General features: G+C 67.2%; 4 protein-coding genes across 7 annotated transcripts; 1 reads left to right on the forward strand and 3 right to left on the reverse strand.

The window, feature by feature from the left end:
- The first annotated feature begins 277 nt into the window (after positions 1–277).
- On the forward strand, positions 278–3,546 carry MSS51 (MSS51 mitochondrial translational activator). 2 transcript variants are annotated; one of them, XM_050980193.1, is made up of 6 exons: positions 278–917; positions 1,207–1,362; positions 1,591–1,715; positions 1,899–2,441; positions 2,921–3,014; positions 3,092–3,546. In XM_050980193.1, exons 1-6 carry the CDS (start codon positions 652–654, stop codon positions 3,360–3,362), a joined length of 1,455 nt encoding a protein of 484 aa, XP_050836150.1. In that variant the 5' UTR covers positions 278–651; the 3' UTR covers positions 3,363–3,546. The 2 variants fall into 2 exon arrangements, with proteins under 2 accessions (XP_050836150.1, XP_018771716.2); XM_018916171.3 differs by having other exon boundaries at positions 279–917; positions 1,878–2,441.
- Positions 3,547–3,548: 2 nt separating this feature from the next.
- On the reverse strand, positions 3,549–10,672 carry LOC103817940 (cytoplasmic phosphatidylinositol transfer protein 1-like). Of its 2 annotated transcripts, none has more exons than XM_050980210.1 (9): positions 9,385–10,671; positions 8,217–8,365; positions 6,540–6,628; positions 6,365–6,372; positions 5,928–5,999; positions 5,746–5,841; positions 5,494–5,649; positions 5,356–5,419; positions 3,549–4,444 (listed from the first exon to the last, which is right to left on the reverse strand). In XM_050980210.1, exons 1-9 carry the CDS (start codon positions 9,430–9,432, stop codon positions 4,179–4,181), a joined length of 948 nt encoding a protein of 315 aa, XP_050836167.1. In that variant the 5' UTR covers positions 9,433–10,671; the 3' UTR covers positions 3,549–4,178. The 2 variants fall into 2 exon arrangements, with proteins under 2 accessions (XP_050836167.1, XP_018771717.3); XM_018916172.3 differs by having other exon boundaries at positions 4,321–4,901; positions 9,385–10,672.
- Positions 10,673–12,503: 1,831 nt separating this feature from the next.
- Positions 12,504–14,253, reverse strand: LOC103817939 (myeloid-associated differentiation marker homolog). Its single transcript, XM_009092170.4, has one exon. It carries the CDS (start codon positions 13,625–13,627, stop codon positions 12,770–12,772), a length of 858 nt encoding a protein of 285 aa, XP_009090418.3. The 5' UTR covers positions 13,628–14,253; the 3' UTR covers positions 12,504–12,769.
- A 136-nt stretch (positions 14,254–14,389) lies between these two features.
- Positions 14,390–25,701, reverse strand: SEPTIN12 (septin 12). Of its 2 annotated transcripts, XM_050980189.1 has the most exons (11): positions 25,585–25,701; positions 22,262–23,254; positions 17,161–17,376; positions 16,508–16,636; positions 16,265–16,346; positions 16,036–16,173; positions 15,494–15,611; positions 15,322–15,417; positions 15,110–15,206; positions 14,847–14,898; positions 14,390–14,744 (listed from the first exon to the last, which is right to left on the reverse strand). In XM_050980189.1, exons 1-11 carry the CDS (start codon positions 25,685–25,687, stop codon positions 14,600–14,602), a joined length of 2,169 nt encoding a protein of 722 aa, XP_050836146.1. In that variant the 5' UTR covers positions 25,688–25,701; the 3' UTR covers positions 14,390–14,599. The 2 variants fall into 2 exon arrangements, with proteins under 2 accessions (XP_050836146.1, XP_009090241.2); XM_009091993.4 differs by lacking the exons at positions 22,262–23,254; positions 25,585–25,701 and adding an exon at positions 20,403–21,457.
- Positions 25,702–26,402: the final 701 nt, after the last annotated feature.

Below are 26,402 nucleotides of genomic sequence, written 5' to 3' on the forward strand. Positions count from 1 at the left end.
GGCGTGCCCGTGAGGCCGCGGCCGCCGCCATGATGGGTGTGGGCAGCCCTCACCAGCCCCCTCTGGGGCCAGGGTACCCCCCGAGCCGTCCCGTGTGAGCGGGCGGTGCTCTACAGCCACCGGGTCCCCCTTTGCAGCCTGGTGTGCCCGGGTGCGGCCAGAGCCCACGGCTGGCCTCCGCCCCGGCTGGCACAAGCCGTGGTGCCCACCCAGGCACTCCTTCACACCCCCGTTGGGGGCCCTGAGGCGATGGGAGGAGGGTGCCCGCGGGCCGGGGTGGGGTCCCTATGGCGGGGGGACTGGGCAATGACTTTGTGTCCCTGTGGTCACAAAGGCGTCCCAGGGGTTTGGGCAGCCCCCCGAGCTCCCTGCAGGTTTGCAGTGAAGGGCACTACACAGGGTTTTGAGGCACCCCCACTGCCACCAGCGGGGCTTTTGGGGCGGGAGCCTGACCCCCGGAGCGGGTTGGCCCGTTCCCGGGGAGGGGATGCCCAGAATAGCTCCGCTATCTGATTCCGAGGGGCCGCGGCCGTCTGCACCGCCGGCTTCCGGGGGCTGACATTTGAGCCCAGCCGCGGGACGGGACGGGACGGGACGGGGCGGCGCGGGGGACTGCCCGGGATCTCCGGGCGCTGCCGGGACAGGAGCGGGATGGCGGGCGGGAGGCGCCGTGGGGGTGGCGGGCGGCGTGGGGGACCGGCCTCCTCGCCCGCAGCTCTCTCTCCTGCAGCCACCCCGGCGCAGCCAAACGCAGGCGCTGCCCCTAAAACCGGCCGCTCCAAGAAGGCCCCGGAGGAGCCAGCGGCGAGGGCTCCAGACGTGGACTCGCTGGGCTTCCAGGCCATGGACCGCAACGTGCCGGGACTATCCCACGTCATCCTGCAGAAGCTCAACATGAAGAGCTATGAGGACTACAAGTGAGTGAGCACCCATGGGTGCCTATTCCCCGCCCTCTTCTCCGGCAAGAGCATCCCATGTGTCCCCCTGCATCTGGAGCAGCTCCCATGGCTTATCCCACCCTCCCAGCTCAGCCCACGGGGAGCTCTGATGGGCTTCGGGGTGGACCCCTCCAGAGTGCCTGGGTCCCTGTCCCCACCCAGGGCAAAATGCTCCTGACTGGAGCTAAAAATCTTGGCAGCCTCCGAATATATCAGCCCCACCGTTGTGGCAGTGGGCTGGATTCTGCTCACCCTCTGGCATCTGCAGGTCTGCCATGGATGGGAGGAAGAGCGGCAGTGATTTCGGCATCCGGACATATTTTGACATGTTCCAGAAGATGGAGGACACCTTCAAGTTTTGTGTTGAGTGCAAGAAGCTCCCTGATGCCGTCCCAGACCCCAAAAGCCTCCGGCGTTGCAAGAGGTATGGGGGGGAGATAGTCTGATGGCACAGGGATGGATCCATCCCTCACTTCCAGCCTGCTGGTGGGGGTGAAGTGAGGGGTGTCTGACCCCAGTGCCCACCTCCAGCCACTGGGCACCCCTAGAAACAGTGACACAGCCCTGAGAGGGGGTGGCAGGGAGCCAGGCTTGGTGGGCTAGATCGTGCCCCTGCCCTCCCCATGGCTGGGCATTCTGCCTGTCTGCCCAGGTGCCAAAATGTGTACTACTGTGGCGTGGCATGCCAGCGTGCCAACTGGCCACAGCACAAGAAGTTCTGCAAGAAGCTGAAGCTGGTGGCCCTGGACCGGCTGGTGGAGTGGCTCATCTTCACAGGTGAGGCATGTGTCCCCATGGGATCCCCATCCCGGGCTGCACAGGTCCCATGGTGGGATGTAGTGTCCATTCTCCAGCCCCACTCCCACAGCACAGGTGGGACAGGCAGCCTGGGCATGTGGGACCACCACTGTACCCTCCAACCTCCTTCTAACCCCCCAGGAGACATCCCATTTCCCACAGACACCTGGACAAAACCTGTCTGTGACGTGAAGGGCTGGGAGGACTGGTTCTCCATGCAGGAGCAGCTGGAGGAGAAGCTGGGTGCCATCGTGGCCGGGCGCTACATGACCCTGCTGTGGGCCAACGCGGGGAAGCCGCGGCCGGAGGACATGGAGCTGCGGGAATCCATCCGGCGCCTGGTCACCGACTTCCACTCGCGTCCGCTCACCATCGGCCTGGGACTGCGGCTTTTCGGCATCGACCCCCTCACCAGGCCCCTCACCGTGCACGTGGTGGGGGCTTCCCACGTGGAGACCCTCAACACACGGCTGACGGACTACGACGAGCTGACGCGGATGTTCCCGGGGCACCAGGGCGTGGAGATGGTGATGGTGGGGGTGGACGTGGTGGACGGACCCATCATGAGGCCACCCCTGACTACGCTGGCACCCCGGGGAAAAGTCTATCTCAGCAGCTACAAGGGGCTCTACCACGACTTCTGGGAAAGCCATGTGGAGACCAAGCTGGCCGCCCCTCCTGACCTGGTGGTGGGCTTTCACCCAGGTGAGTGCCTGTGCCACGGAGGGGTTGGACCTTCACACTCTGCTGCCAGAATAGGGACATCCACAGGGCACGTGGGCTCAGGGACCACGCTGAGCACCCTGGCAGTACCTGTGGCTGGGCCTGAAGGTGGCCTGGGATGTACTCAGGGCTTTGCACCAAGGCACAATGGGCAGCTGGGGGTATCCCCTGGGACATGGCTGCCCTATCTCTCCACCAGGCACTCTGTCCTGCCTGTGTCACTCACCTGCAGGTGAAATGGATCCTTCCCTTCAGGTCTCAGTGCTGTGGCTTAGCCCAGGACCCAGAGTTTGGGGTGCCTCATGTGCTGATGGGAAGCCAGACCCCACCTTGCTGAGGGCTGCCAAACTCACTGCATACTTGGGGTGTCCAGCACAGAGTGGATGCAGTTGGAGCTGGCTTTCCCCTGGGCCAGGGTGGGATGGAAAAGAGGTGGAACCCTTGTGGCTGTGTCCCCACAGGTTTCCATGCCTGCCCAGACCTGCTGGCAGGCTGGCTGCCCACCCTGCTGCTGCTGCGGGACTATCGCCTGCCTGTGCTCTTCACCGTGTACAGGTGAGCACAGCCCCACCCACAGCCCTGGTGAGCCGGCACAGACACGCAGTCACCGTGCCTGTCCTCTCTTCTGGCAGTGAGCAGGAGCTGAAGGCCTCCCTGCAGATACTTGTGGAGCTCGAGATGCACATTGTGGGTTATGCCAGCAACCCCTTTGCCTCCCTGCGGCCCGAGCAGGTCTACTCGAGCCCCAACAAGCCACCCGTCTACTGCAGCTCCCACTACATCGCCCTGCTGGGAGCAGAGGCTGTGCCGGGGGCTGAGGAGCTGGAGGATGATGATGGCTGGCAGGGAGGAGAGCCCAGTACTGCTGCTGTGGCTGGGGGCATTGCCCCGGGGCTGGGCTGATTCCTGCCTGCCCTGACCACCCGACCTCCAGAGCCTTGCTGCCCATCCAGGACCCCATCTCCGCATCCTGGGATCAGTGATCCAGAAATGCCTCACTGCACACTGCACAGGCCTGGGGGATGCAGCACCCCAGCACAGGCACGGCACCCTTCCACAGCACCAAATAAATCACTATCAGCAGCCAGCTGCCGTGTCTCGAGCTTTATTTCCAAAAAGGCCTTTGTTTTCCTAAAGAAAACAAGGGGCTGAGCCCACCCCAGGCCCCCTCGAGCTGCCACGGTCTCTGGAGGGACAGCGAAGGGGACCCTGACTGCAGGACCAGCCGTCAAGGGGCTGTGCAGCCCCTTGGGTCCTGTGGGGAGCCCCAGCCCAGTGCTTGGCTGTCACTGTCACCCTCACCGTGCCCCCACGCTGGCGCCTACCCTGCAGGGCACTGCTCCAGCCTGACACTGGCCACCAGGCCGGCCACGGCAAGTGGACGCCAGCTGGCACCTCCCCACTGCTCGCCAGCCTCGGAGGCCCTTGCGGACACCGGGGCGGGTGGAGTCGAGGGAAGCAGCTCTGCGGCATCGCCCGACGCTGCCGGGGACCCGCGCTGGCCTGGCGTCCCCTCCTGGTGCAGCCAGCGGGTCTGGCGTGGCAGTGGTGGCACTGAGCCGTGTGGGCACCCACGTTGGCTCAGGGAGGCCAGCACACTCCAGGGCTGCCAGCGCCCTGACAGCGGGTCCGGGTCCCTCCCTGGGCTCTGCGCCTGTCGGCGGGGCCAGGGTGGGCGGCAGAGCTGGCACAGTCCGGCATGGAGTGGCACTGCTGGTGTCACTCGGCGCCAGCGCGTTCCCGCAGCGCGGGCAGAGTCAGGGTCTCCGGCGCCGACTTCTTCCGCGGGCGAGTCTTGGGGGGAGCCAGGAACTCGGGGGCCTCGTCGCTGAGGGGGGTGGAGGGGGCGCTGGCAGGGGCCGAGTGCGTGGCCGTGGGCTGCCCCACCTCGCTGACCGAGATGGCCGGTGCCACCAGGCCGATGAGCTCGTTGGTGGCCTCCTGCGTCTCCTGCTCGTAGCGCCGCACCTCCTCCATCGTCATCCCTGCCGAGCACAGCCGGGCTTGGGGCCGCTCGGCACGGCCGTCTCCGGTAACCCCTCATCCCGGGCAGCCTGCGCCCCGGCTCCCCACCGGGCTGGGGGACCGGAAGGAGACAGGGACTGGGGACAGGGGTGCGGGCAGGGAAGGGGATGCTGGGCAGCACAGCCAGCTCCCCAGCTCCAGCGCCAGCCCAGACAGCAGACGGGAAGGGATGGACAGGCGATGCAGGCGGCGCAGGCAGGGGACACGCAGGGAGGGCAGCTGGGAGGGGGTACACTCTACCGCGGGGTGCAGAAGGGGCGCAAGCCCCCCTGTCTGCACCCACCCCCAGGCAACAAAGCGGGGTCTGGGGTCTGTCCCCGGCAGGCAGAGGGGCTTAGGGGTGCTGGCTCCCCAGCTTTTGGTTTGTGGCCACTTGCATCTGAGTCTCGAAGGCCCGGACCTCTTCCAGGGACATGTCTGGAAGGCAGAGAGCCACTCACCGGATGGCCTGGCACCCGCCGCCAGCTGTCACCAAACCCGGGTCTCCCATCCCCATGCCCGCACGTGGCAGTTGCCTGCAGCGCGTGTTCCTGCCAGAACGGGGGTGCAGGCAGCACAGGCAGGGTGCTGGGACCCCTCTGCCCATCCCCCCCGAGGGGTGCAGGGGTGCGTGCAGCGTGCGGGGGTACAGGCAGGGGTGAGCTGGAAGCACAGGCAGTGCAGGCACTGAAGGCAGTGCAGGCGGGGCAGGGAATGCAGGCAGAGCAGGCAGTGCAGACAGCATAGGCAGCGCAGGCAATGCAGACAGCAGCACAGGTAGAGGAGGAGCAGGAGCTGTGGTGGGGTCAGTGGCATCAGCAGTCTGCCCTGCAGCCCTTCCCTCCATTGGCACCGTGTGTCCCCTCCCCACCGTGTGCCCCCACAGACTAACCGCACCACTCGTCCACCCAGGCAAAAGCCTGCCGGTGCCCGATCAGCAGGATGTCCCGGATCACCTGCAACACCACGGGGGTCAGCACCCTGTCACTGCCCCCCCAGTGACCCCCAGCCCCCCTTGGGCCCCCCTCACCTTGTGCACGAACTGCTCCACCCGCGTCTGCAGCCCCCACACCTCGAACTTGACGCTCACCAGTTTGTAGGAGCACATGATGGGCTTGGTGTGCTGGCGCCAGCCCTCCCGCAGCGGCCCCCGGCCCGTCTTGGCCGAGCTGAAGAAACGGGGGTCCTGGGGGGATGGGGAACATCAGGATCATGAGTCCCCCCTCGGGACAGGAGACAAGGGGGTGGCTCCAGGGAGCTCCCTCATCCCCAGCCCTGGTACCTCCAGGCTGCGATAGTAGCGCTCAGGGATCTCATCAAAGGCGATGTCCAGGAAGGAGACCTCGTGGTCGCCCAGGATTTTGTCACTGTGGAAGATCTGGGAAGGGGAGGGAGGGTGAGTGACACGGACCACAAGTCACAAGGCGATGAGTTTGCTAGTTCTCAGCTGCACTGCTCACTCACATTCTCGCTGTCTCCGCAGTTGTCCTCGTACTTGGTCTCGATGTAGATGGAGAACTTGGGCAGGAAGGAGCACTGCAGGGAGTGGCTGTCAGCTGTGCCCCAAGGGACATCACTCCCAGGGATGCCAACCCCGAGGGACACCACACACCCAAGGATGCCCATCCCCAAAAGATGTGCAGTCCAGGGACACTGATCCTGAAGGCCACCCATCCAAAGGGACACCCACCTCCAAACATGCTCATCCTCAAGGAACACCCAGCCACAAGGACACCCTCTCCAGGGGATTCCCACCCCCAAGGAAATCTGAGCCCCAAGTAACACCCACCCCTAAAGGACACCCCATCCCAAAGGACGCCCACCCCCAAAAATGCCCCCCAGCACGTCTCCTCAGCCACCTGCTGGGAGAGGGCACAGGTCATCCCATGCCAACTCCTTACCGTGTACTCTGCAAGGACACCATGGCACATTGGCATCACAGGGTGGCATCACCGGGTGATATCACGGGGGAGAGAGGGAGCAGTGAGACCGGAGGCAGCTCCTGCAGCACCCCCCCACAGTGGGCAGGGACAGGGGGTGCCCGGGGTGCCCGTCCCACGCCCTGCCCGGGCTCACCCGTGATGGTGTAGGGGTAGTAGTTCCAGGCCTTCTCGGTGATGTAGAAGATGCGGGGGGTCACTGCCCGTGCCCAGCTCGGCAGTTTGCTGTGGGCACCATGTCAGGGGACCCCCTCAGGACAGGACATGGCTGGTGCCACCCAGCCCTGCACTGCCAAACACAGCCTGGCTCTGGGACCCCCATTCCCACACCAGGAACCCCACCTGCTACCTGGCACCCTTACCTCCACACCAGGGACCTCACCTGCACCTCAGGACCCTCATCTGCATCCCAGCACCTCTCCCAGGAGCACTGCCACCTCCCCAGCACCTGCATCTGCATTCCAACACTGTCATGTGCACCTCAGGACACCCCCAGGGACCCCTGTCCTCCCAGGGGTCCTCACCTCCCCAGGACCTCACCCCTGCCCCAGCTTCTCACCATTCACCCTCAGCTCCACTCCAGGATGCCTCCAGACACCCTCACCTGCACCTCAGAACACCCCCAAGCTGCTGTTACCTCTCCAGCACCCTTCTTTATACCCCTGGATCATCACCTGCCCCTCACAGGACCCTCAGGGACCCCTGCTACCTCCCCAGGACTCTCCCCAGTGTGCCAGCCTTCCCTCACCAGAGACCCCTGCCACCTCCCCAGCACCTTCATCTGTACCCCAGTGCCCCTCAGGTTCCCCACCTCCTCCCCAGACAGCCTGACCCCCTCCCCAAGAAACACCCACCCTCTATCCTGGACCCTCACCCCTTCCCGAGGACCCCTCTACATCCCCAGGGCCAAGTCCCCTGGGTGCTCCTGTCCCCCCCACAGCCCCCCGGCAGGATCGGGCCCCCTGGGGGCTCGGGAGGTGGGTTTTGATTAATTTTCAGGCATTATAAATAAATTTCAGGCGAGAGGGGAATCGTGAGTGCTGCAGCTAAAAATAACCTGTCTCACACCAGCAGCTCCTGGTGGGGAGCAGCCCGTGCCTGCAGGCAGCTGAGGGGACATGGGGACAGTGCTGCTGGGGGCCAGCCACTGCCCCACGGTGACACCCCCGGGGCCAGGGCATTGCCAAGCCCCAGATCAGGCACCCAGCAGCACTCAGAGGTGGGTGCCTACCAGGGAGGGGGGGTGCACCCCTGCGAGGTGGGTGCATGTCCTGGGGTGGGTGCACCCCATGAGAAGAGGGCAGCCCCCCAGAAAGGGGTGAACCCCTAGGATGGGTGCACCCAAAGCTCCCAAGGATGGGTGCAGTCCCTGAAGACAAGTGCACCCCAGGAGATGGGTGCAGCCCCCCAAGATCAGAGCACCCCAGGAGATGGATACACCCTGAGAGGCAAGGGCAGCTTCCAAAATTGGATGCAGACCCCAAAGACGGGTGCATCCCAGGACTTGGGGACCCCACTGGGAGACACACACAGCCCTTGAAGATGGGTGGGTGCCTGGGAGATGGGTGCAGGCCCCCAAGATCAGTGCAGTCCCCCAAGATCAGTGCACCCCAGGAGATGGGGGCACCCCCGGGAAATGATGGAGGGAGCCTGGGAAATCATGGGGGTAACCCTGGGAATCAGCCACTCTGCAGCATGTCCAGGACCCAGGACGGAGGCTCCCCAGGAATTTTGGAGGAAGAGCTGGGGCCACCCCACTGCCTGCCCACACCCTTCCCTGGCAGTGCCCCCCCAGCAGCCATGCCAGGCTCACCTGGACAGGTGGACTCGCTTCTCAGTGAATTGCCCGGGGCCGTGCACGGGGTCCTCGTGGGGCTCGTTTTTCACCACCTCCACACCCTCGCCCTTCTCGCTCTCCTGGTGGCTGTGCTTGCTGATGGTGTAGAGCTGCCCCACGCGGTACTGCAAGCACAGAGCCCGCCCTCAGTGCCACCGGCCCCGGTGACCGCCCGGCACAGCTTGGGGGCCGAGCCACGCTGCCCAGAGGGGAAGCTGAGGCACGGAGCAAGGGGGGGCAGAGCCTGAGCAGTGCAGCAGGCAGGGGATTCCTGGGGCACCCTGTGTGACCTCCCGTGTCCCTAGGCAGTCCCAGCTCCCGGGCAAGAGCTGGATCCTGCTCTCCCTATGTTCTCCCACTGCCTTGCAGAATTCCTGGAGGATTTCTGCTAGGCAAACTACCTGGGAGCCAGGGAGAAATGTCTGTATGATATGATCTGTATGGTATATTTGGATGTGTCTGTGTCAGGTGTATAACCATGAGGGTGTAGATGCGTGTTTGGGGATGGGAGCCAAGGAGAAATGTCTGTATGATGTGACCTATACCTGTGTGTTTGGGGATGCAGCTGTGCAATAAGGGTTGGACTGTTCTGCTGAAGATCCCATCCACCACTGCAATCACCAGCAGGATTTTACCACCCCACTCTGCCGGAGTTAAAACCTTCCCCAGGTGCCTCCAAAGAAGGATGGCACTGCCCAGGGTGGGCACCACTCCCCAAAACGTAGGAACCTTTGCCCAGGGATGCTGCCAGCTGTCAGCCCTGTTTGCCGATGGCATTCAGGCTCCCTACTGGAGCAGGGATGGAATTTATGGTCCCTGTTGTGCCACGGGCATCCAAACCCCCGGTACCCTTTGCCTGCTGGTCCATCCCCTGGTGCCGCTGTGCCCCGGTGCTGCCGCTGGGCTCTGTGCCCCGATGTCGCCGTGCCCAGGGACGGGCTGTCCCCCTGCCTGCAGCCCAAAGCGCGGCTCGGCCCTGGCGCGGAACATCCCGAGCCCATCCCATCCCTGCCACCAGCCGTGCCACGAGGAGACAGCACAGGGGTCCCCGTGTCCCTCCGAGGGCAGGAACCGATCCCCTGGGCGTGAGACCCGCAGCCACCCCCCTCCATGGGAGTGTCCGTGCGCGCTCGGCCCCGCTCACCTCCTCGGTGGTGAGCGGCATGCAGATGCGGTACTCCTTGACCAGCATGGTGACACCTCGGGCGGGGTGACACGGGCACGGCGGGCAGGACGGGGGTCAGGCGGAGGCGTCGGCGCTGCCGGGGACCGGGCTCATACTGGGGCGGCTGGCAGCGAGCGGGGGGGAAGCGGCGCTGCCTCCCACGCTCCCGTCCCCGCACCCCCAGCTCGAGGCAGCCGCCCCGCTCGCCGTGACTTCACGAGGCGTTGCCATGGCAGTGGCGTGAGGTCACCCGTGCGAGGAGCAGCCTGGGTGTACCCAGCTGGGGACACCCCGGCACCCCAAAACCCTCTCGGCGTTAACCCCTTCCCTGCCAGGCAGACAAACGCGTCCCCTCGGAGCACACGTGTCCCCCCAGAATAGGGTGCTGTCCCTTCGGGGTGCCACATCCCCACCCAGATGTGGTGGCCAGTGCAGCAAGAGGGTTGCAGGGACATGAGGATGGGGTCTGACTTGCCTGCTGGGGACACATCTCTGGGCACCCATACTGTCCTGCCCTGAGGGGTGCTCCCCGGGAGCAGATGATCCTGTCCCTGATGGAGAACATCCTTTCCCTGGGCAGGAGCTGGATCCCATTCCCCGAGGCTTCCCCCCAACACCTGTCCCAGGCAGCACCCGCCCTGGGGCTGCCCCCCAGCACCCACCACACCCATGGCACTGGCTGTCACATTCCCTCCTCTCTCCAGCCAGGGCTGGGGATGCTCAGAGTGAGCATCAGGACAGCTCAGGGGGCTCCTGGATGTACCCTGAGATCCACAGAGAAGGGAGGCTATGTGGGCCCTCCTGAAAGTCACCCCGGATGGGGGGTCAGGCCTTGGAAGGGCAGATGGGGGCTCACACGGGTTTTTGTCTGGAGGCAGCTTGTTCAGCTGGTGACACAGGGACATCCTTGGGGGTACAGGGTCATAGCGGGACACAAGGCCACCTTTGAGGGCACCGGGGGACACAGGAGTGTCCCTGGGACCACAGAACCGTTTAAGGCTAGAGGGGCATCGCTGGGGGACCCAGGGACACCCTGCTGACGGGGCAGAGGGCTGGGTGCTGGTGCCAGGTGCAGGAACCCAAATACCGCAGGCAGAAGCAGCCCCGGAAAACGGGAGGGGACACCCCGGGGACTCACCGGAACATTGCAGGGCACGGCATTCCCCTCCCCATCCCAGCAGCTCAGACCGGCCCCCGCCAGCTGGAAAAGGAGGAGCCCCCCGGCCGGGCTCAGCCGCCCCTTCCCCAGCGCTGTCCGAGGCCGCATCCCCCCCGGGCCGGGCCCCGCCGCCCCCCGCTGCCCGCACTCACCGGCCCGCGGCGGTGCCCGCTCCCACCGCCGCCGCCGCCGCCGCCGTGCCCCGGCCGTCCCGGGCCGTGCGCAGGAGCGAGCCGCCCCCCGCACCGCCTCCCGCGCCGCGGCACACCGACCCCTAGGGGGAGGAATGCACCGGCACCGCACCTGGACCGGCACCGCATCGCTCCGGCAACGGCACCGCACCGCAGTGACAGCCACACCGGCACGGCGCCACCGTGGCACGGCACCGAGACCCCCTCCAGCACCAGGGCTCCTCTGGCACCGCACAGACCGGCACGGGGGCTCCTCTGGCACCGCACAGACCGGCACGGGGGCTCCTCTGGCATGGCACAGACCGGCACGGGGGCTCCTCTGGCACGGCACAGACCGGCAGTGGGGGCTCCCCGCACACACCAGGTCTCAGGTCCCCCCAGCGACCCCCAGCACCGCCGTGTGCCCCAGCTGGGAGGTGCCCCCGTGCGGCTCCTGGGCTGCGCACCCCCGGGAACCCCCAAAGCCCCTCCAGCCACTCACCTGCACCCTGCTGCCAGCCTGCCCTCTGTCCCCCCAGCCTCACCACACCCCACGTGTTGGCACTGCCCACGTGCCACCCACAGCTACCAGCACAGCTCATCACCAGTGACACCGCTGTCACTCCCTGAGCCTCCCGTCCTCCTTCCTCTGCTATTTCCATCATCCTGGGCATTGCTGTACCCGGCTGTGCCTCGCCACTGTCACTTTCCTGTTATTTCCTCCCAAAACTCTGCCGTTCCGTCCAGCCCCGCTGCCAGGGGTGCAGGGGCGTGGCCCATCAGTGCCAGCGTGATGTCCCCTGTGGGGACAGGGATCGGGTAAAGGGGACGCCCCCCAGGCCACCCTGTAATGCTGCCATCACTGGCACTGCTGGCACCCAGCACTGCAGGGGCCCTGGCACTGGCCATAGAAGTCCCACCTGCCCGGGCACTGGGGCACCTGTGGGCTCTTTTGTGACTGCAGTCTGTGCCACCTCCTGGTGGTGGGGACCCCACCTTGTGTCACCCTGTGAGCCGCAGGGCAGTGATGATGGGCCCTGACATGGCCCTGGCAGTCCCAAGACAGCAGGGATGGCCCCAGGCTGTGGCCAGGACAAGAAGTAGCTGAAGGAGCAGTGTGGGGACAGTGGCCCAAAACCTGCCAGGGTGCCCCACGGGCACCCATCCCACATCCGGGAGAGCAGTGCCAGCAGCTCTGCCCGCAGGCACACCTTCCCTGCCTGCCCTGCACCTCTGCCTTCTTCCCACATACCAGCCCGTGGTGTCACTGTCCCCCGTGGTGTTTGTCAGCACCCCCAGCTCTTGTGGCACTGGGTGGCAGCCACCCCCCTCCCCATTTTCCCCCAGAGAGGGGACACAACAGCAGCCCCCAAAGGGGGACTCCAGCCTACATGGCTGGGACCAAACCCAGCAGGGCTCCCACTGGGGTGACTGTGGTGGTGACAAGGACCCGGCCATGCTGGTGACAGGTACCTGGCGGGCTCTCAGCCCCCCCAACAGCTGCATTCCTCCTGAACCTGTTTGGCAGGGCCCTGTGCAGGTGCCAAGAAAGAGGCATCCAGGCTGGGCTTTTCCTGGTCATGCCCTGCTTCACTCCAGTGCCGAGTCAACAAGGAGTAGGAAAGGTTTTCTGGAGCCTGGTGCCCCCACGGTGCTGCTGCCCCCCAAAGTCACCCACGGCTCCCAGTGCCAGTGGTGCCCCTCGGTTTCTTACCCCCCAGCAGGGATCCTGCAGAAGGTTGGGAAGAGGAAGAAAGAGGAGGCAGAAACAAGTGAAAAATGACCCAATTTAATCCCAAAGCCCCCTCAAGCTCCGAGGTTTCGGGAGCCCCTCGGGGCCCCTCCAGCCTGTCTGTGCAGCCCGTGGGGCCCCGGGCTCAGCGCACCCCTGGGTCACCCCCTGGCTCTCTGCCCCAGCACGGGGACAAGGAGCTCTCCGAGGCATCCGGCCTCTTCCTCAGCTCCGCCGGCAGCCCCGCACCGCCACTCGCCGGCACCAGCCGCGTCCCACCGCCCCGAGCCCGGCCCCGAGCCCTTAGGGAGGTGCCCTGAAAAAGACCATCCTGGTGGAGTAGACCAGGTCCACCAAGTAGGCGATGAGGTTCAAGATGGTGAGGAAGGTGACGCCCAGATCCTTGTTCCACCAGCAGTCCGTGCCGCAGGGATCAGGGCGGCTCCGGCCCCGGAAGCTGTAGAGGGGCCACAGGACCATGGCAGTGAGGTACATCAGCAGGGCCAAGAAGTTGTAACCCACCAGCACCTTCTCCAGCGAGCAGGGGATGTAGGTGAGGCAGCGGCCGATGGTGAAGATGATGATGAGGAGGGTGAAGATGAAGCAGATGGAGTAGACAGCCACGCACCACATCAGGCCAGATTCCTTCTCGTATTCCAGCAAGGAGAAGATCAGGCAAGCCACGTAGGCTTCAAAGACCTTGAGGAGCCCGGGCACGGTGGAGAGGAAGCTGCTGATGTCCCCGGGCTTGGCGCGGGTCAGCGACACCTCGAGGGCGTAGGCGAGGAAGCAGAAGCAGGAGGAGGTGGTGGCCACGGCCTGCCGGGCACACTGGCTGCTGCTGCAGGGGCTCCTGATGAAGGTGATAGGGAAGACCAGCGAGGAGGTGAAGACCATCAGAGCGGCCAGCATGGAGAAAGCCGAGGTGAAGTCATCCCAGGAGAGAGGCAGCAGGGGGTAGAGCTCCAGCAGCTCCAGCAGCAGCACCAGCAGCGTCACGGCGAAGCAGAAGCACCAGGTGAACATGCACCACGTCCCGTAGGGACCCCCGAAGTGCCCGGTGGAGGCCACCAAGCTGAAGGTGAGGCAGGACAGCACGACGGCGAGGAGCCGGGCGATGCCCACCCAGGAGGTCAGGGCGCGGAGGTTCACCGTGGCCATGGTGCGGCCGCTCTGCCCGCGCCGCGCCGGGCGGTGGGCGCTGCCCGCGGCCGCTCTTATCCGGCCGCTGGGGAGGAGGGGTGGGGCGCAGGGCAGGGAAGGCCAGCCCCCCCGAGCCGCCCGTGCCAAGGACCCCCGGCTCTGCTGCCGCTGCCACCACGCCGGTGGCTGCTGGGGCTGGCGGCCACGGCGGCGGGTGGATCATTAACGCGGGGCCGGGCAAAGGGCGGGGACGGTGGGGCCGGGGTGGGCAGGAAGTCACCGTGTGCCACCGCCCTGGCAGCGAGCCCCAGCCCTGCCCACGGCAGGAGGTACAAAAGGGCCTTTCATGCACCCCTAGAGTACCGGGGGGGCACCCCGACACCCTGACAGGTACCAGGGCTTGGCAGCCAGCGGGGCAGCACCCACTGGGTCCCTCTGAGGGGTTTAGGGTCGGCACCCATGCGGTGCCCCTGGCAGGGGGGTGCCACAGCTGGGTGTGGCCCCTTCACACCCTTGCAGGCGACATCTCCACACCCCTCCGGCACCTCCGCTCCCCTCCCGGCACCTCCACCACCTGATAAACGGCTCAAAGTCCAGCTGTGCCAGCTGCCTCGCTGGGCAGGGCGGGTGAGGCGGCCATGGGGAGGGCATCTGCACCCCGGTCACACCCCACAGGCAGCACCTCCACTTCCCCACCGTGCCTGGGGGCCACAACAGCCGGAGCAGCACAAAAGGGGGGTGGCACATCAAAAGTTGGGATTCCAGCAGGAGGGTGAAGGCTGAAGGCTCTGGATTAACCTTTAATGTCACACAGGGTCCGGGGGTCTGTGCCCTTGGCAGAGCTTGGGGATGAGGGACCCGTGTCAGGGCAGCTAGACACTCTTGGGGAGAGGGGGCTCTTCACCCCAGGCAGGTTCCTGGCACAGCCATGGTGGGCAGGGGTGGGCACTGCCATGGGGTCCAGTGGCGGTCTGGGGGGCACAGGGTGGCTCAGAGGTGGCTGCCGGCCTCGCCCTTGGCGGGCAGCCCATTGAGGGGGCTCAGGCCCGGCCGGTTGCTCTCGTTCAGCCGCCGCACGCGGTAACTCTCGTAGTGGACGTTGTGGGTGATGTCCTTCAGGTCCTGCAGGTGTGACCTGCCCGGGGTGGCAGGGGGAGGAAGGGCATCATGTCCCTGTCCCCCCCACCCTGCTGTCACCCCGTGGGGGTCCAGCACTCCCTACCCTGTCCCCGCTCACCGGATCAGCAGGTCCCGCAGGAGGGGGAACTCGCAGTGGGCCGGGTTCTCCACTGCAATGCAAGGCAGAGGGGCAGGGTTGGCAGGAGGGCTCGGTGGCACTGGGATGCCCAGGCAGCACATCCTGGCACCCTCTGGGTACCACCAGAGCACAGCACAGCTCCGTGCCACCTGCCATGGCTCGGCACCCACCCAGGCAAGGACACACCGTGGGTGCTGCTGCCTGCACCTGTGGGGGCTGGGGGTGTGAGGGGCTCTGCTCACCTTCAATGATGCCCCACTTGGTCTTGCGGCCCAGCACCCGCTTGCCATTCACCTGGTGCTCCTGGTCTGCCCCCACCACGGCGAAGGGAATCTTCTCCTGCCAGCAGAGGCTGTGCTTGCCCCAGGTGCTGTCCCCTAGACTCCCCAGGGTTCCTGTCCCCCACCCCGCCCCCCAGGGGCTGGCCCCTCCATCCCAGCACCCTGGCACTCACACGAATCCTGTCGTTCAGTGCCCTGTCTTCGGGGTCCTGGTCGAAGTCCTCCTGCGGGTACACGCTGATGGCGTGGGTCTTCAGGTCCTCCTGGATCTGGGGGACACAGGGCTTGAGCCAGGGTGGGGGGGACATGGGGCAGCCTGGGATCTCCCTGGGAACATGTCCTCACCCTCTGCTTGAATTCTGCCCGTTCCTCCAGGGTGAGCGTGTCAGCTTTGGCAATCACCGGCACCACGTTGACGATCTTGCTGAGCCGCCGCATGAACTCCAGGTCCAGCGGGCGCAGCCTGACAAGGGCCACCATCACTCCAGGCTGTCCCCACCTCTGTCACTGGGGGGTGACCCCACCACTACCACACCAGAGTCACTCTGAGGTGACCCCAGCACTACCACCCTGAGGGACCTTCCCCACTACCACCGCCGGTTCATACCCTATCTCTGTCACCCTGGGATGATCCCACCATTATCATCCCAGGGTGACACAACCACCCCACAGTGACCACCCAACCGCTGTCACCATGGGGTGACCACACCACTACCACTCCAGAATGACCCTGAGGTGGCTCCACCACCATCACCTCAGGGTGGGGTTATCACCCCAGACTCCACCACCATCACCTCAGGGTGACCCCACCACCGTCATCCCAGGGTGGCACAACCACCCTTTGGTGACCCCATCACCTGTGGGTGCTCTGAGTGGGGGTCACTCACCAGTGACCTGTTGGGGGCACAAAGTAGACACATCCATGGACACGGGTGTCCGGGATCTTCCTCTTGCGGGTGATGAGGATCTCCTCCCGCAGGTATCTCTCGTACTGCTCGTTGATGTATTTGATGATGGGGTCCCAGCTGAGGAGGAGGAGTTGAGGGACAGCATCTGAGCTCAACCCCTTCCCCAAACTGCCACTGAGCTGGGCTCCTGCTCCCCATTTTGTCCTACCAGTTCTCATTGTTGATCTGGTCCCCAAAGCCTGGTGTGTCGGTCACCGTCAGCTTCATCTTCACCCCCTTCTCCTGGATGACTGTGAGGCAGAGGTGGGTCAGGGGGGAAGAAACATTGGGGAAAAGCAGGGGACCAGGCAGGGGAATGTTTTGAGGCTGTGAATGCAGCTTCAGACCCCCAGCCCAGTCCCTTGCTTCTCCTGAGGGCTGGTGGGACACGACCCCATGGTGGTGACCTTACTGTGGGTGATGGACTGGAGCTGCACTGTTTTGGGAATACGTTCCTCCTGGCCAGGCTGCGAGGATTTGCGGCTCACCTTGGACTTGAAGAGGGTGTTCACCATCGTGGACTTCCCCAGCCCGCTCTGCCCTGAGGGTACACCAGCAACTCTGGTTTGTCCCCCAGGGCAGTAACATCTTGATATCCACTTGGGAGCAACCCAGAGTTTAGGATAACTCTGCTTTATCCCCAGATAAATTTTTTCCTCAAGGCAATAACTCCTTGGTATCCACTTGGGAGCATCCCAGAGGTTGGGACATTCCATTTTATCCCAGGAACAAATTTGTTTCCCAAGGTCATAACGCCTGGTACACATCTGGAAGCATACCGGATTGGGCTAGTCTGGTTTATCTTCCAAAAAATTTATTCCCCAAGGCGACAGCCCCTCAACATCCATTTGGGAGCATCTCAGAGGCTGGGGTGAGCTCACCTATCAGCATTACTATGCTATGCGGTATGGGATATTACTCATTTTCAATTGTTTGCTACTCAAATCAGTTAAAATCCCTTAAATTTCCTTAAAATCCCTTAAAAGCATAATTTCCCCTGGCATGGTGGAATCAGAGGCAGTATTCCCACCCCACCCAGGAGCAAACCCCACACTCAGTGCTCACCCACAACCATGATGTTGAACTCAAAGCCTGTCTTCATGGTTTTGATTTTCATCTGGTCGAGCACAGCTTCGATTCCCACGTATCCAAAGAGCTGGCAGCCCACGGGGCCGGGCGCCATGGAGAGGGGCACCGCCCCCTCCTCCTCCTCTTCCTCCTCCTCCTCCTCCGGCACGGCCGGCGGCTCCATGCTGCGCTCCTCGGGCTCCAGGTTGCTCCCTGCACCGCGGGGTGGGCAAAGGCGGTGAGCCGGGACCCCCGGGTGCCCACCCCTCGGTGCCCACCCCTCGGTGCCCATCCCTGCGCCGGCAGCGTTGCCCCAGCAGCGGCCGCGGCGACGGGCACGCAGCCCCGGCACATTCCTGGGAGCCGGTGAGGCTCGGCATGGCAACGGGAGCCACCCCCGCGCCGCGCCAGGGTCCGAGGAGGTGCCAGGGGCATCTTTGGGGTGGTCGTGCCACCGGACCCCACGGTGCCGCCGGCTGCCCTGCGATCATCGGGCTCCGCGCCCACGGCCAGCACCTTTGCCCAGCACCTTTGCCCAGCCCACGCGGTCACCCGGCACCGCGCCCGCCCCGGCATACCCGGGGGGCGCCGGCCCAGGGCAGGCCGTGCCACCCCACAGCGCACCCACATCGTACCCCGGCACTGGGCACCGCGGGTGCCGCGGGTGCAGCGCGATCCCCGGCACAACCCCGAGCCCCCGGGGACACGTGGGCTTTGCCCGGGGGACGGAGCCCGGAGCGTGCCCCTCACCGGGGGCCACCGGAGCCCCGTGCCCGCCCCAGCCCTTTGTGCGGCAGCCCCAAATCCCTATATTCCTTTTCCTCCTCCTCCTCCTCCTCCTGCTTCCCAGCACGGCCATTGTTCGGGTCCTACCTCGGCGCCGCGGTGCCCTCGCTCAGCGCCCCGCTAGGGCCGGGGATGTCCCCGGGGCGCCATCGCCATCCCCATCCCCGGCGGCGCTGCAGTCAGGCCCCTTCCCTCCGGAGCTCCCGGCTGGCACCAGCCCGGCTCCGCCGAGGCTGCGGCTCCCACGCATGACCAGCATGGCAATGCCCGCCCCCCGCAGCCCCCTCCCCAGCACAGCCAAGCTCCTGCGCCCAGTTTGCCGATTGACTGGGGGGTGGGGAGGGCTGTGCCCACCCGGCTGTACCCACCCAGTGCATGGCACTGCTCGGCCTCCCGGCCTGGCCAGCACTGATGGGGACCCCTCCCACGGCAGAGGATACCCCCAGTCCTCACTTTGTCCCCATCACCCCGTGAGCGGCCGCGGTGGCACTGACTGGGAGCGGGAGTGCTTGGCCGTGGGTACGATCCCCAGGGGCACCCGCGGGCACCAGGGACCACCCCGCACTGTCTGTGCCCACCGCCCTCCCCAGCAGCACCCGTGCCCGGCCCCGGCACGGCGGGGTAGGACAAGGGGTGGTGGCCTTGCCACCTGCCCCACTGCCGCAGTGCCCCACGGCGCTTGCGTCCCCCCACGCCGCAGCCTCCCCCGCATGTGCCAGCCGGTGCTTGGCACCGCCGAGGCTGGAGCGGCAGCTTGCGATGGCCCAGGCTGCGAGGGACCTGCTGAGACCGTGTCTGTGTGCCACGCAGCCAGGGGACAAGGACATGTGGGCAGGGGCCGGCCTGAGCCAGCCCGGGTGCCAGGAGATGATGGAGGTGAACCCTCTCGTTGCCATGGCAACGGCATCCCGGCGTGGGAGCCACCCAGCACCCTGTGCCCACTGCGTGCCAGAATGACGGCAGGCTTGGGGACAGCACTGCCGCTTGTCCCAGCTGCCTCAGCGCCCCCTGGGTTCGGGTGTTCCTCGCGCGGATTTCCTGGTGACAGCGGTGACACCCGGCTGGGGGCCTGGGCGAGGGCAGGATGCCCATTCCAGCGGGGATCCACCCACCCAGTACCGACCTTCCCAACAGGGTGCTCCACAGGCTGGCAGCGACCTGGGGTGGGAAGTCCCCAACAGCGAGAGGACCCCGACAACTACTGCAGCCCTCCTCCCCGGGACAAATCGACCCCCGTGCCCCCAGCCTGGCCCCCCTTCCCAGTCTCTGCCAGCCTTGGCAGTTCCAGGACAGATCTAAAACCAAGTGGTGCAGCCGCTGGGGCCATCCAGGGTGGCTGGGCACTGCTGGCAGGGAGCAGTGGGATACCCCGGGTACTGGGCACTGCAGGCAGGGAGCAGTGGGATATCCCGGGTACTGGGCACTGCAGGCAGGGAGCAGTGGGATATCCCGGGTACTGGGCACTGCAGGCAGGGAGCAGTGGGATACCCCGGGTACTGGGCACTGCAGGCAGGGAGCAGTGGGATTTGGTGCTTGCATCCCCCAGCTCCCCGGGGTGGTCCCCAGCGTGCAGCCCCCACGCAGGGACTCAGCCACTGCCTTGTGCCCTGCCAGAGACAACACCAAGGAGACAGCCACAGCCAGAGGGCACGTCCGGTGTGACACTGGGAGCTGCACCCACCGCTGCCTCCCCCACGGGTCCGGAGCCCCCCGTGGCCCTGCCCTCACTGCCAAAAAGCCCCGCTGGTAATGGCCAGCAGCCGGCTGGCCACGTGGGAGCTCTCTGGCATCCCCAGGAGCCTCGGGGCAAATGGCTCCTGCAGCCAGACCTGTTCCAGGACTCATCACGGATGCTCTTATTTTCCAGACAGGGACAAGTAATCCCGGGTCCGTGGTCTCCTCCATGGATTTTAATTACCGATGCAGGGTTAATTGGCCAGTTCCCCGGGAAGCCTGTAATAAAGCTTCTAGGGTGGAGGGTGCTGGGAGAGAATGAGCTGGGACAGGAGCTCCCTGTCCGGCCGCTCACCGCTGCTCCAGCCGAGCACAGGATGGGGAGAGCCTGGCTCTGGGTCCAGCACGAGGGAGCTGACCCTTCTGGCAAAGGGATGGAGGTTTTGTGCATGCACCCACCGCTCCGGCCGCACCACAGCTCTGCCTGCCCAGCTCATCCGACCCAAAACCACCAGTGCCTCTCCCAGTGCCAAAGACGACCTAAGGGGACAGTCGTGACAGTCCCCACCTGCTGCCAGACTCGGAGCCAGCCCGTCCGTCTGGCCGTGGGACAGGGCTGGGGTGGCTGGGGACCGTCGGTGAGCAGAAGCAGAAGTGAACCATCAAGCGAAACCCTGCGCCTGCAGCGCTGCTGGGGACAGGGGACAAGTCACCCAGCTCCGGTGGCAGCACCCTCTGCCCGCACACCGCCCTGCCCGCTGCCGCCACGCCATCCCTACCTGGGCGAGCCGGCCTGAGCCGGGGCTGCTGCCGCCGAGAGCTGGTCACCGGGGCCAAATGGCTCCTGGGGTGCGAGGCAGAGGGCGGCTGCTGCCCACGGCTCCTCCTCCGCTCCTCCTCCTCCTCGCCCCGGGCCCTGCGTGGGCGACCCGGCGTGGAAGTGAAATGCGGCGGCCGGCGGCTCGCTGGGAGCTTCCTCCTGCGGGGTGTGGGACCCACCGCGCCACGGTACCCCGGGGCCACCCACGGGTGGCAACGGCTGGGGGCCGGGGCGGCCTCCCGGGAGAGGAAACCGCACGTTCCCACCTCTTCCTGGCAGAAAAACGCTGTGCCCGAGCAGTGCCTGCCAGCCCCCTGCCAGTCCCGGGCCATCTGCAGGGCAGCCGGTGCCACCTGCTGCCCGCTAGCTCATGTGTCCCCCCAGCCTGGGCACACCGTGCTCGGCTGCCGGCCACCAACACGGCTCTGTCCTGAGCACTGTCCCCTCATCACCCCAGCTCCATCCTGAGCTCCATGTCCCCATTTCCCTGTCACCCCTCCTTGCTATTGAACAACCCTGAGCACTGTCCCTTGTCTCCCTGTGACCCTGGCTTGGCCCCAAGCACCGTGTCCCCATGACCCCAGCCCTGAGCACGACTGCATCACCCCGGCTTGGTCCTGAGCACTGTGTCCCTGTCACCTCCTCTTAGCCCTGAGCACTTTCCCTTTGTGACCCCATCGGCCTGGCTTGGCCCCAAGTACCGTATCCCCATGTCCCTGTCACCTTGGCACCGCCCCAACTGCTGTCCTTTGTGTCTCCATCACTCCTGACTCAGCCCTGAGCACCACATCCTTGTCCCCATCACCTGTCTCAGCCCGGAGCACCTTCCCTCAGTGTCCCCATCACCTGCCTCAGCCCTGAGCACCGTCCCACAGTGTCCCCATCACTCGGCTCAGCCTTGAGCTCTCTTCCCCCGTGTCCCCATGACCCGAGCTGTCCCCAGCCCCATCCCTGGCCCGGGGAGCCGCGGGCAGCCGGGCTGGCTGGGCAGCAGGGCCACAGGCATTGCTGGGGGATGATTCAGCGCGGCCCGGAGCAGATGTATGGATGCCTTCGCCGCGTCAGTACTTAGGGCCCGGCCACGGTGGCTCCGCGACAGCGCAGCGAGACGGGCAAAGAGCCCCGAGCACTCAACCATGGAGCAGCGGCGGTGGCGGCCGCGTCGCGGCCACCCCGGCGCCCTCCGGCCCTCCTGGAGCAGCCGCTGGGAAGGGGGACACTCGGCTACGCCCTCCCCAAGCTTGGGGATGGGCAGCGCCCACCCTGGCACGGCGGGAGCCGACGGCACACAGCCGTGCCGAGGAGCCGGGCACCGCTCCCCGCGGGACCGGGCGCACGCCGAGCACGCCCCGCCGCACCTTGGCCCCCCGCCACCTGCCGCGCCCCACGGGGAGGGAGGAACAGGATCCAGCCCCGTGCCAAGCCAGGAGGGATGAGAGGGGAAGAAAGCGCTGGACCCGGGACAAGATCGCGGCGATAGGCGGCACGCGCGGGGCCGGCGCGATGGGGCACATGTGTCCCGACCTGTTCCCCGCGCCGGGAGAACAATCAGCGCCGGGGCGGTGCGGGCGGCTCGCCAGGCACCGCGGGGACGGGCGGGCCGGGAGCGCTGCCAGCTCCGCGCTCGGCTCCTTCGCCCCCCCCCCCAGCCAGCGCGGGCCCCGGCACGGGGGAGCAGCGAGCTGGCGGGGCGCCTGTCCCCAAAGTCGCCGTCACTCCACGCTCATCCCGGCATCGGCTCCCGCGGGGTTTTGGCAGCGCTGCACCCGCCGAGGGGGGCCCGACGGAGAGAGGGACGGGAACAAGAACGAGTCCTACCGTGCTCTGGCGTCACCGCTGCCCCGCCGCCGTCCGCAGCCTCTCCAGGGGCCGCTGCCACCACGCAGGGTCCCCGCGGTGCCATCTGCCCGGCGCTGGAGGGGGTGCCCAGGGCCGGCACCAGCACCAGCCCCCCAAGGAAGGCGGGCTGGGAGCTCACTTGCACCGTCTGCGGCTGCGACACCAGCCTGAAGGTGGCCGCCTGGGGGGCTGGCAGTGGTGGCAGCCCCCCTGCCCTCCCCTCAGCCGGGGCTGCCTCCCCCTGTGCCCAGGGCTGAGCAGGGGCCCGGCGGGACGGGCTGGGGCTGGCGCCGAGGGTGACCCTCCGCGGCGGCCGGGACACCGTGCGGGGAGCCGTGTCCCACCCCCCCTCGGGGAGCGGGGGCAGCCCCGGGGCTGTCTCTGTGCCATCGTATGGGGGCAGGGCGGAGGAGGAGGATGAGGAGGAAGGCTGGTGGCTGCGAGGCTGGTCTGCAGAGCTCTGGGTGCCCCAGGGCGTCCCCAAGCCCGGTTCCTCGGCGATGTGCAGGTCCAGCGCCGGCAGGGAGCCGTGGCTGGCGGCGGCCCCGCGGAGGGGATGATCCAGCTCCACCAGGAAGACGCTGCCGTGGGACGGGACCTTCTTCAAGCCGGGGCTGGAGGCCGGGGGGCTGCCCGGTGGCTGGGGGGGCCCGGTGGGCGCGGGACTCTCCAGGCTGGAGGATGAGCTGCGCTGGCTCTCCCCGTCACTGCCCGGCCCCGTGGCCAAGGCCTGGCGGTTCTGGAAGGAGGCGGCGCGGGCGATGCCGGTGCCGCCGGTGCCGTTGGCTCGGCCGGTGGCCAGGCCGGTGCCGAGCCGGGTCCGCAGCACAGGACTGGGCACCGGGCTGGGGCCGGGGCCGCTGCCCAGTCGGGGCGGGTGGCCCGGCTGCAGCGGCTGGTGGCTCTCGCCTGAGGACAGCAAGGAGCCGGGTGCCTCGTCCCCATCTTCTGCCTCAAACGACTTCTTGAGCGCTGGGGACAGAGACAGAGATGGTGGCACCAGAGTGGTCCCCGATGGCACTCGTCCCTTGCCCTGCCCCATGTGTGTCCCCATCACCCAGAGGTGCCCCCTGATCATGAGCTCGCCCCACCGAGGACCCCAGCGCCAGCTCCTCCCCAGGCCTGCGGCGCTGTCCCCGAGGGTTTTATCATTGTTCCCCGGTTGATCTGGCCGGTGTCGCCGGCTCCCCTCGCAGCACACTGCCCGCTTTATTCCCCCTGAAAGGGATCCGGCCGAGTAACCGGATCCCCGCCTGACCCTCTCCCCTCTCCCCTACATCCATCCCGGCAGCCGGGGAGGATTCCTGCCCTTTCCCGGGCCTTAACCCTGAAGCCCGCTGATGGCAGAGAGGCAGCGCCATCCCCGCGCTCGGGGACTGTCACATCTCGTTCTGGTGGCTGCTGCTGCGCCTCCCACGCGGCTTCACAGCGGCCACGAGCCCACGGCACAGCCCCGGCTGCCAACGCTCCCCACACGGGCCCCTCGGCTCCCCGGGGTACCGCAGCGCTGGGCCCGGTGCAAAGCTCCCGCAGGCCCCCTCCGGGTGGCACCGACCCCATGGGGGTGACCCCGTGAAGCCCCCGCGGTGCAGCCGCCCCCTCCTTCCCCCCAGCCCCGCTGGAGGCTCCCCAGGAGCCGCTGCCCGCGCTGCCCGCAGGACTCCGCACGGTGCCGACAGCCGGGGAGAGCGCGGGGGGCCCGGGCTCCCCCCAGAGCCTCCCTCGCTCTCGCTGCCAAGCGCCGAGCGGCTGCTTCCCGCCGGGGGGCTCCGTGGGGCGGCCCACGCTGTGCCCCTGCATCCTCTCCGCGTGTGCCAGCCTGTCCCGGCACCCACGGGCTGGCACCAGCCCGCCCTCACCCTCCTCTTCCTCGGCCGCGGTGCCGGGGGCAGAGGGGCGCTGAGGCTCCGTCCCTGTCCCCTCCCCTGGTGCCTTGTGCCCGGGGCAGGGCAGGGGTCAGAGGCCGGGGCGTGGGCGCTGCCGATCACCGCTCTCCCTAGGGCAGGGAATTCCGCGGCCGGTCCGGCCCTGCCCCGCCGGCCGGGCTGCCGGGGGCCACGGGGTCACGGGGCCGGCGACCCCCTCCCCACACCCATGTCTGTGCTTGGTAACCGCCCAAAATGCCTCTTTTACCCCAAACCTGCCTCTGGCTCCTGACCCGGCCTCATCCAGGTGTCCGGAGTGATGGGCAGGGGGGAGCAACGAGGGGATGCAGGACAAGGTGGGGGTGGCAGGCGCTTGGAGGGTGGCAGAGGGCGAAGGGGGGGTGGCAGGAGGTTTAGGAAGAATGGGGGGTCGGAAGAATGGCAGAGGGTGAAGGTGGAGTGTCAGGAGGTGGAGGGGGAGATGTTGAGACGGGGCGGCAGGAGGTTTAGAGGGGTGGCAGGGTGCTCGGGCGGTGGTGGGAGGTAAAGGAGTGGTGGCAGGAGGTTCAGCGGGGGCTTGGGGGGGATGTGGGGGTTTGGCGGGGGCTGAGGGGTGTCGGCCGGCAGCAGCTGGGTTAAGGTGCCCGGGGTAGGTGCACGCATTCCTCCCCGGCGAGGGCAGCAGCAGCCCCGGGGTCGGGTTTCTCCTCCCGCCCCCGGCCCGGCCCCGGCCCCCCCCGCAGCCCCTGGCCCGCGGGCAGAGCGCGCACACGCGGGGAGCGCGCACGGGGACATCGCGGGCTCGGGGGTCCCGCACCTTCCCCCGCTCCCCGCAGGCCCGGTCGCCCCCCTTGCCCACCCCACAGCCGCGCCCCCCAGAACAGCCCCGCATCCCCCGGGCTGGGGGGCAGAGCAGCCCCCACGATGCCCAGTCCTGGGATCACCCGTGTCCCCACCATGTGCAGCCCCCCACCATGTGCAGCCCCCGGGAGCATCACCCCCCGCCCCCAATACCCAGCTCCCGGAGCGGAGCGCAGCCCCTCCGGCGCTGAGACCTCGGGGAGCTCCCAGAACCCCCAAGACGCCCAGCTCAGCATCCCCCCCCAAATCGCAGCCCCCTGTGGGGAGCGCGGCCTCCACCATGCTCAGCCCACCCCAAGGTGCCCAGCCCAGCAGCAGCAAAACCCCCGGACCGAGCCCCAGTGTCCGCTGCTCCCCCCTTGGGGACACCCCAGCCCCCCCAGAAAGCCCGGCCAGCAGCATCGCCCCCAAAATCAGCCTCCGGGCGGGGGGAGTACAGCCCCCCACGATGCTCAGCCCTTGGGGGACACCCCAGCCCCCCGAGACGCCTGGGCAGCAGAGCCCCCCCCCAGGGACATCCCCCGTTCCTCCCACGGCACCCAGCCCCGAGGGGGGGTCCCCGCGGGGGGGCCGCACCTTCGAAGTCGGAGAGGATCCCGTCCAGGTGCTCCTTGACCGAGAGCCGGGCCATGGCGGGGCGGGGGGGGCCGGGGCTGCCGCCCACCCGGGACACCCGCATGCGGAGGGGGCAGCGCGGCCGAGCCCACCGAGCCCCGGGACGGGACGGGCCGGCGCCGGCTGCCCTCGGCGGGAGGGGAAGGAGGAGGGGACCGGCCTAGGGAGGGGAGGGGAGAGGGAGGGGAGGGGGAGGTCCTGCCTGCGCCCCCGCCCCGGCCCGGGACCCCCCCCCCCCGTCTCCCCCGGGACGGCCTCCGCAGCTCCGCCGCGCCCGCCCCGTCCCGGGGCCCTGGGATGCTGCATTCCCCGGCTGGGGGTCCGGGCAGCCCGGGGGTCCCAGGGAGAGACGGGGGGAGCTCCTGGCCAGGCCGGAGGGCTCCCAGGAAGGCTGGGGGGCCCCGGCGGGCTGGAGGATACCGGGCAGGCTGAAGGTGCCGGAGAAGCGGGGAGGGAGCCTGGCCAGGCTGGGGGTCCCGGGCAGGCTGGGGGGTCCTTCCCGGCTCCAGGGGCAGGGGGTTTCCAGTAGCCTGTCCTCCCCAAGTTCTGCATCACCAGGAAATCCCAGCTCCGAGCAAGAGGAGGAAAACTGTCTGGAACAGGCAGGGATGCTGTCGCTGTCTCCCGGCTGGGTGTGGGGTCTTTGCTGGAGTGTCACCACCCTCCGGGGTGTCCCTGCCCGGGGCTGTGTCCCATGCTGGACCGCCTGGAGCATCCCTGGGGACTGCGCTCCCCCGGCCAGGCCGGTGCTCTGCCCACACGGCGGCACTGGCAGCCCC

Source organism: Serinus canaria, chromosome 14 (assembly GCF_022539315.1).
Source record: "Serinus canaria isolate serCan28SL12 chromosome 14, serCan2020, whole genome shotgun sequence".
Lineage (NCBI taxonomy): Eukaryota > Metazoa > Chordata > Aves > Passeriformes > Fringillidae > Serinus > Serinus canaria.

Bases quoted from the DNA above. Each gene is read 5' to 3' on its own strand.
- LOC103817940 (XM_050980210.1), bottom strand. From the start codon at position 9,432: ATGCTGGTCAAGGAGTACCGCATCTGCATGCCGCTCACCACCGAGGAG. The intron at 6,629-8,216 runs GTGAGCCTGGCA...TGGTGCCCACAG, and splicing joins AAGCGAGTCCACCTGTCCAG to CAAACTGCCGAGCTGGGCAC. The intron at 4,445-5,355 runs GTTAGTCTGTGG...TGTGCTCGGCAG, and splicing joins CTGGGTGGACGAGTGGTGCG to GGATGACGATGGAGGAGGTG.
- LOC103817939 (XM_009092170.4), bottom strand. From the start codon at position 13,627: ATGGCCACGGTGAACCTCCGCGCCCTGACCTCCTGGGTGGGCATCGCC.
- MSS51 (XM_018916171.3), top strand. From the start codon at position 652: ATGGCGGGCGGGAGGCGCCGTGGGGGTGGCGGGCGGCGTGGGGGACCG. The intron at 1,363-1,590 runs GTATGGGGGGGA...CTGTCTGCCCAG, and splicing joins AGCCTCCGGCGTTGCAAGAG to GTGCCAAAATGTGTACTACT. The intron at 3,015-3,091 runs GTGAGCACAGCC...CTCTTCTGGCAG, and splicing joins GTGCTCTTCACCGTGTACAG to TGAGCAGGAGCTGAAGGCCT.
- SEPTIN12 (XM_050980189.1), bottom strand. From the start codon at position 25,687: ATGCGGGTGTCCCGGGTGGGCGGCAGCCCCGGCCCCCCCCGCCCCGCC. The intron at 17,377-22,261 runs GTAGGACTCGTT...CCCGCGGTGCAG, and splicing joins AGCGGTGACGCCAGAGCACG to GGAGCAACCTGGAGCCCGAG. The intron at 14,899-15,109 runs GTGAGCAGAGCC...CTTGCATTGCAG, and splicing joins CAAGTGGGGCATCATTGAAG to TGGAGAACCCGGCCCACTGC.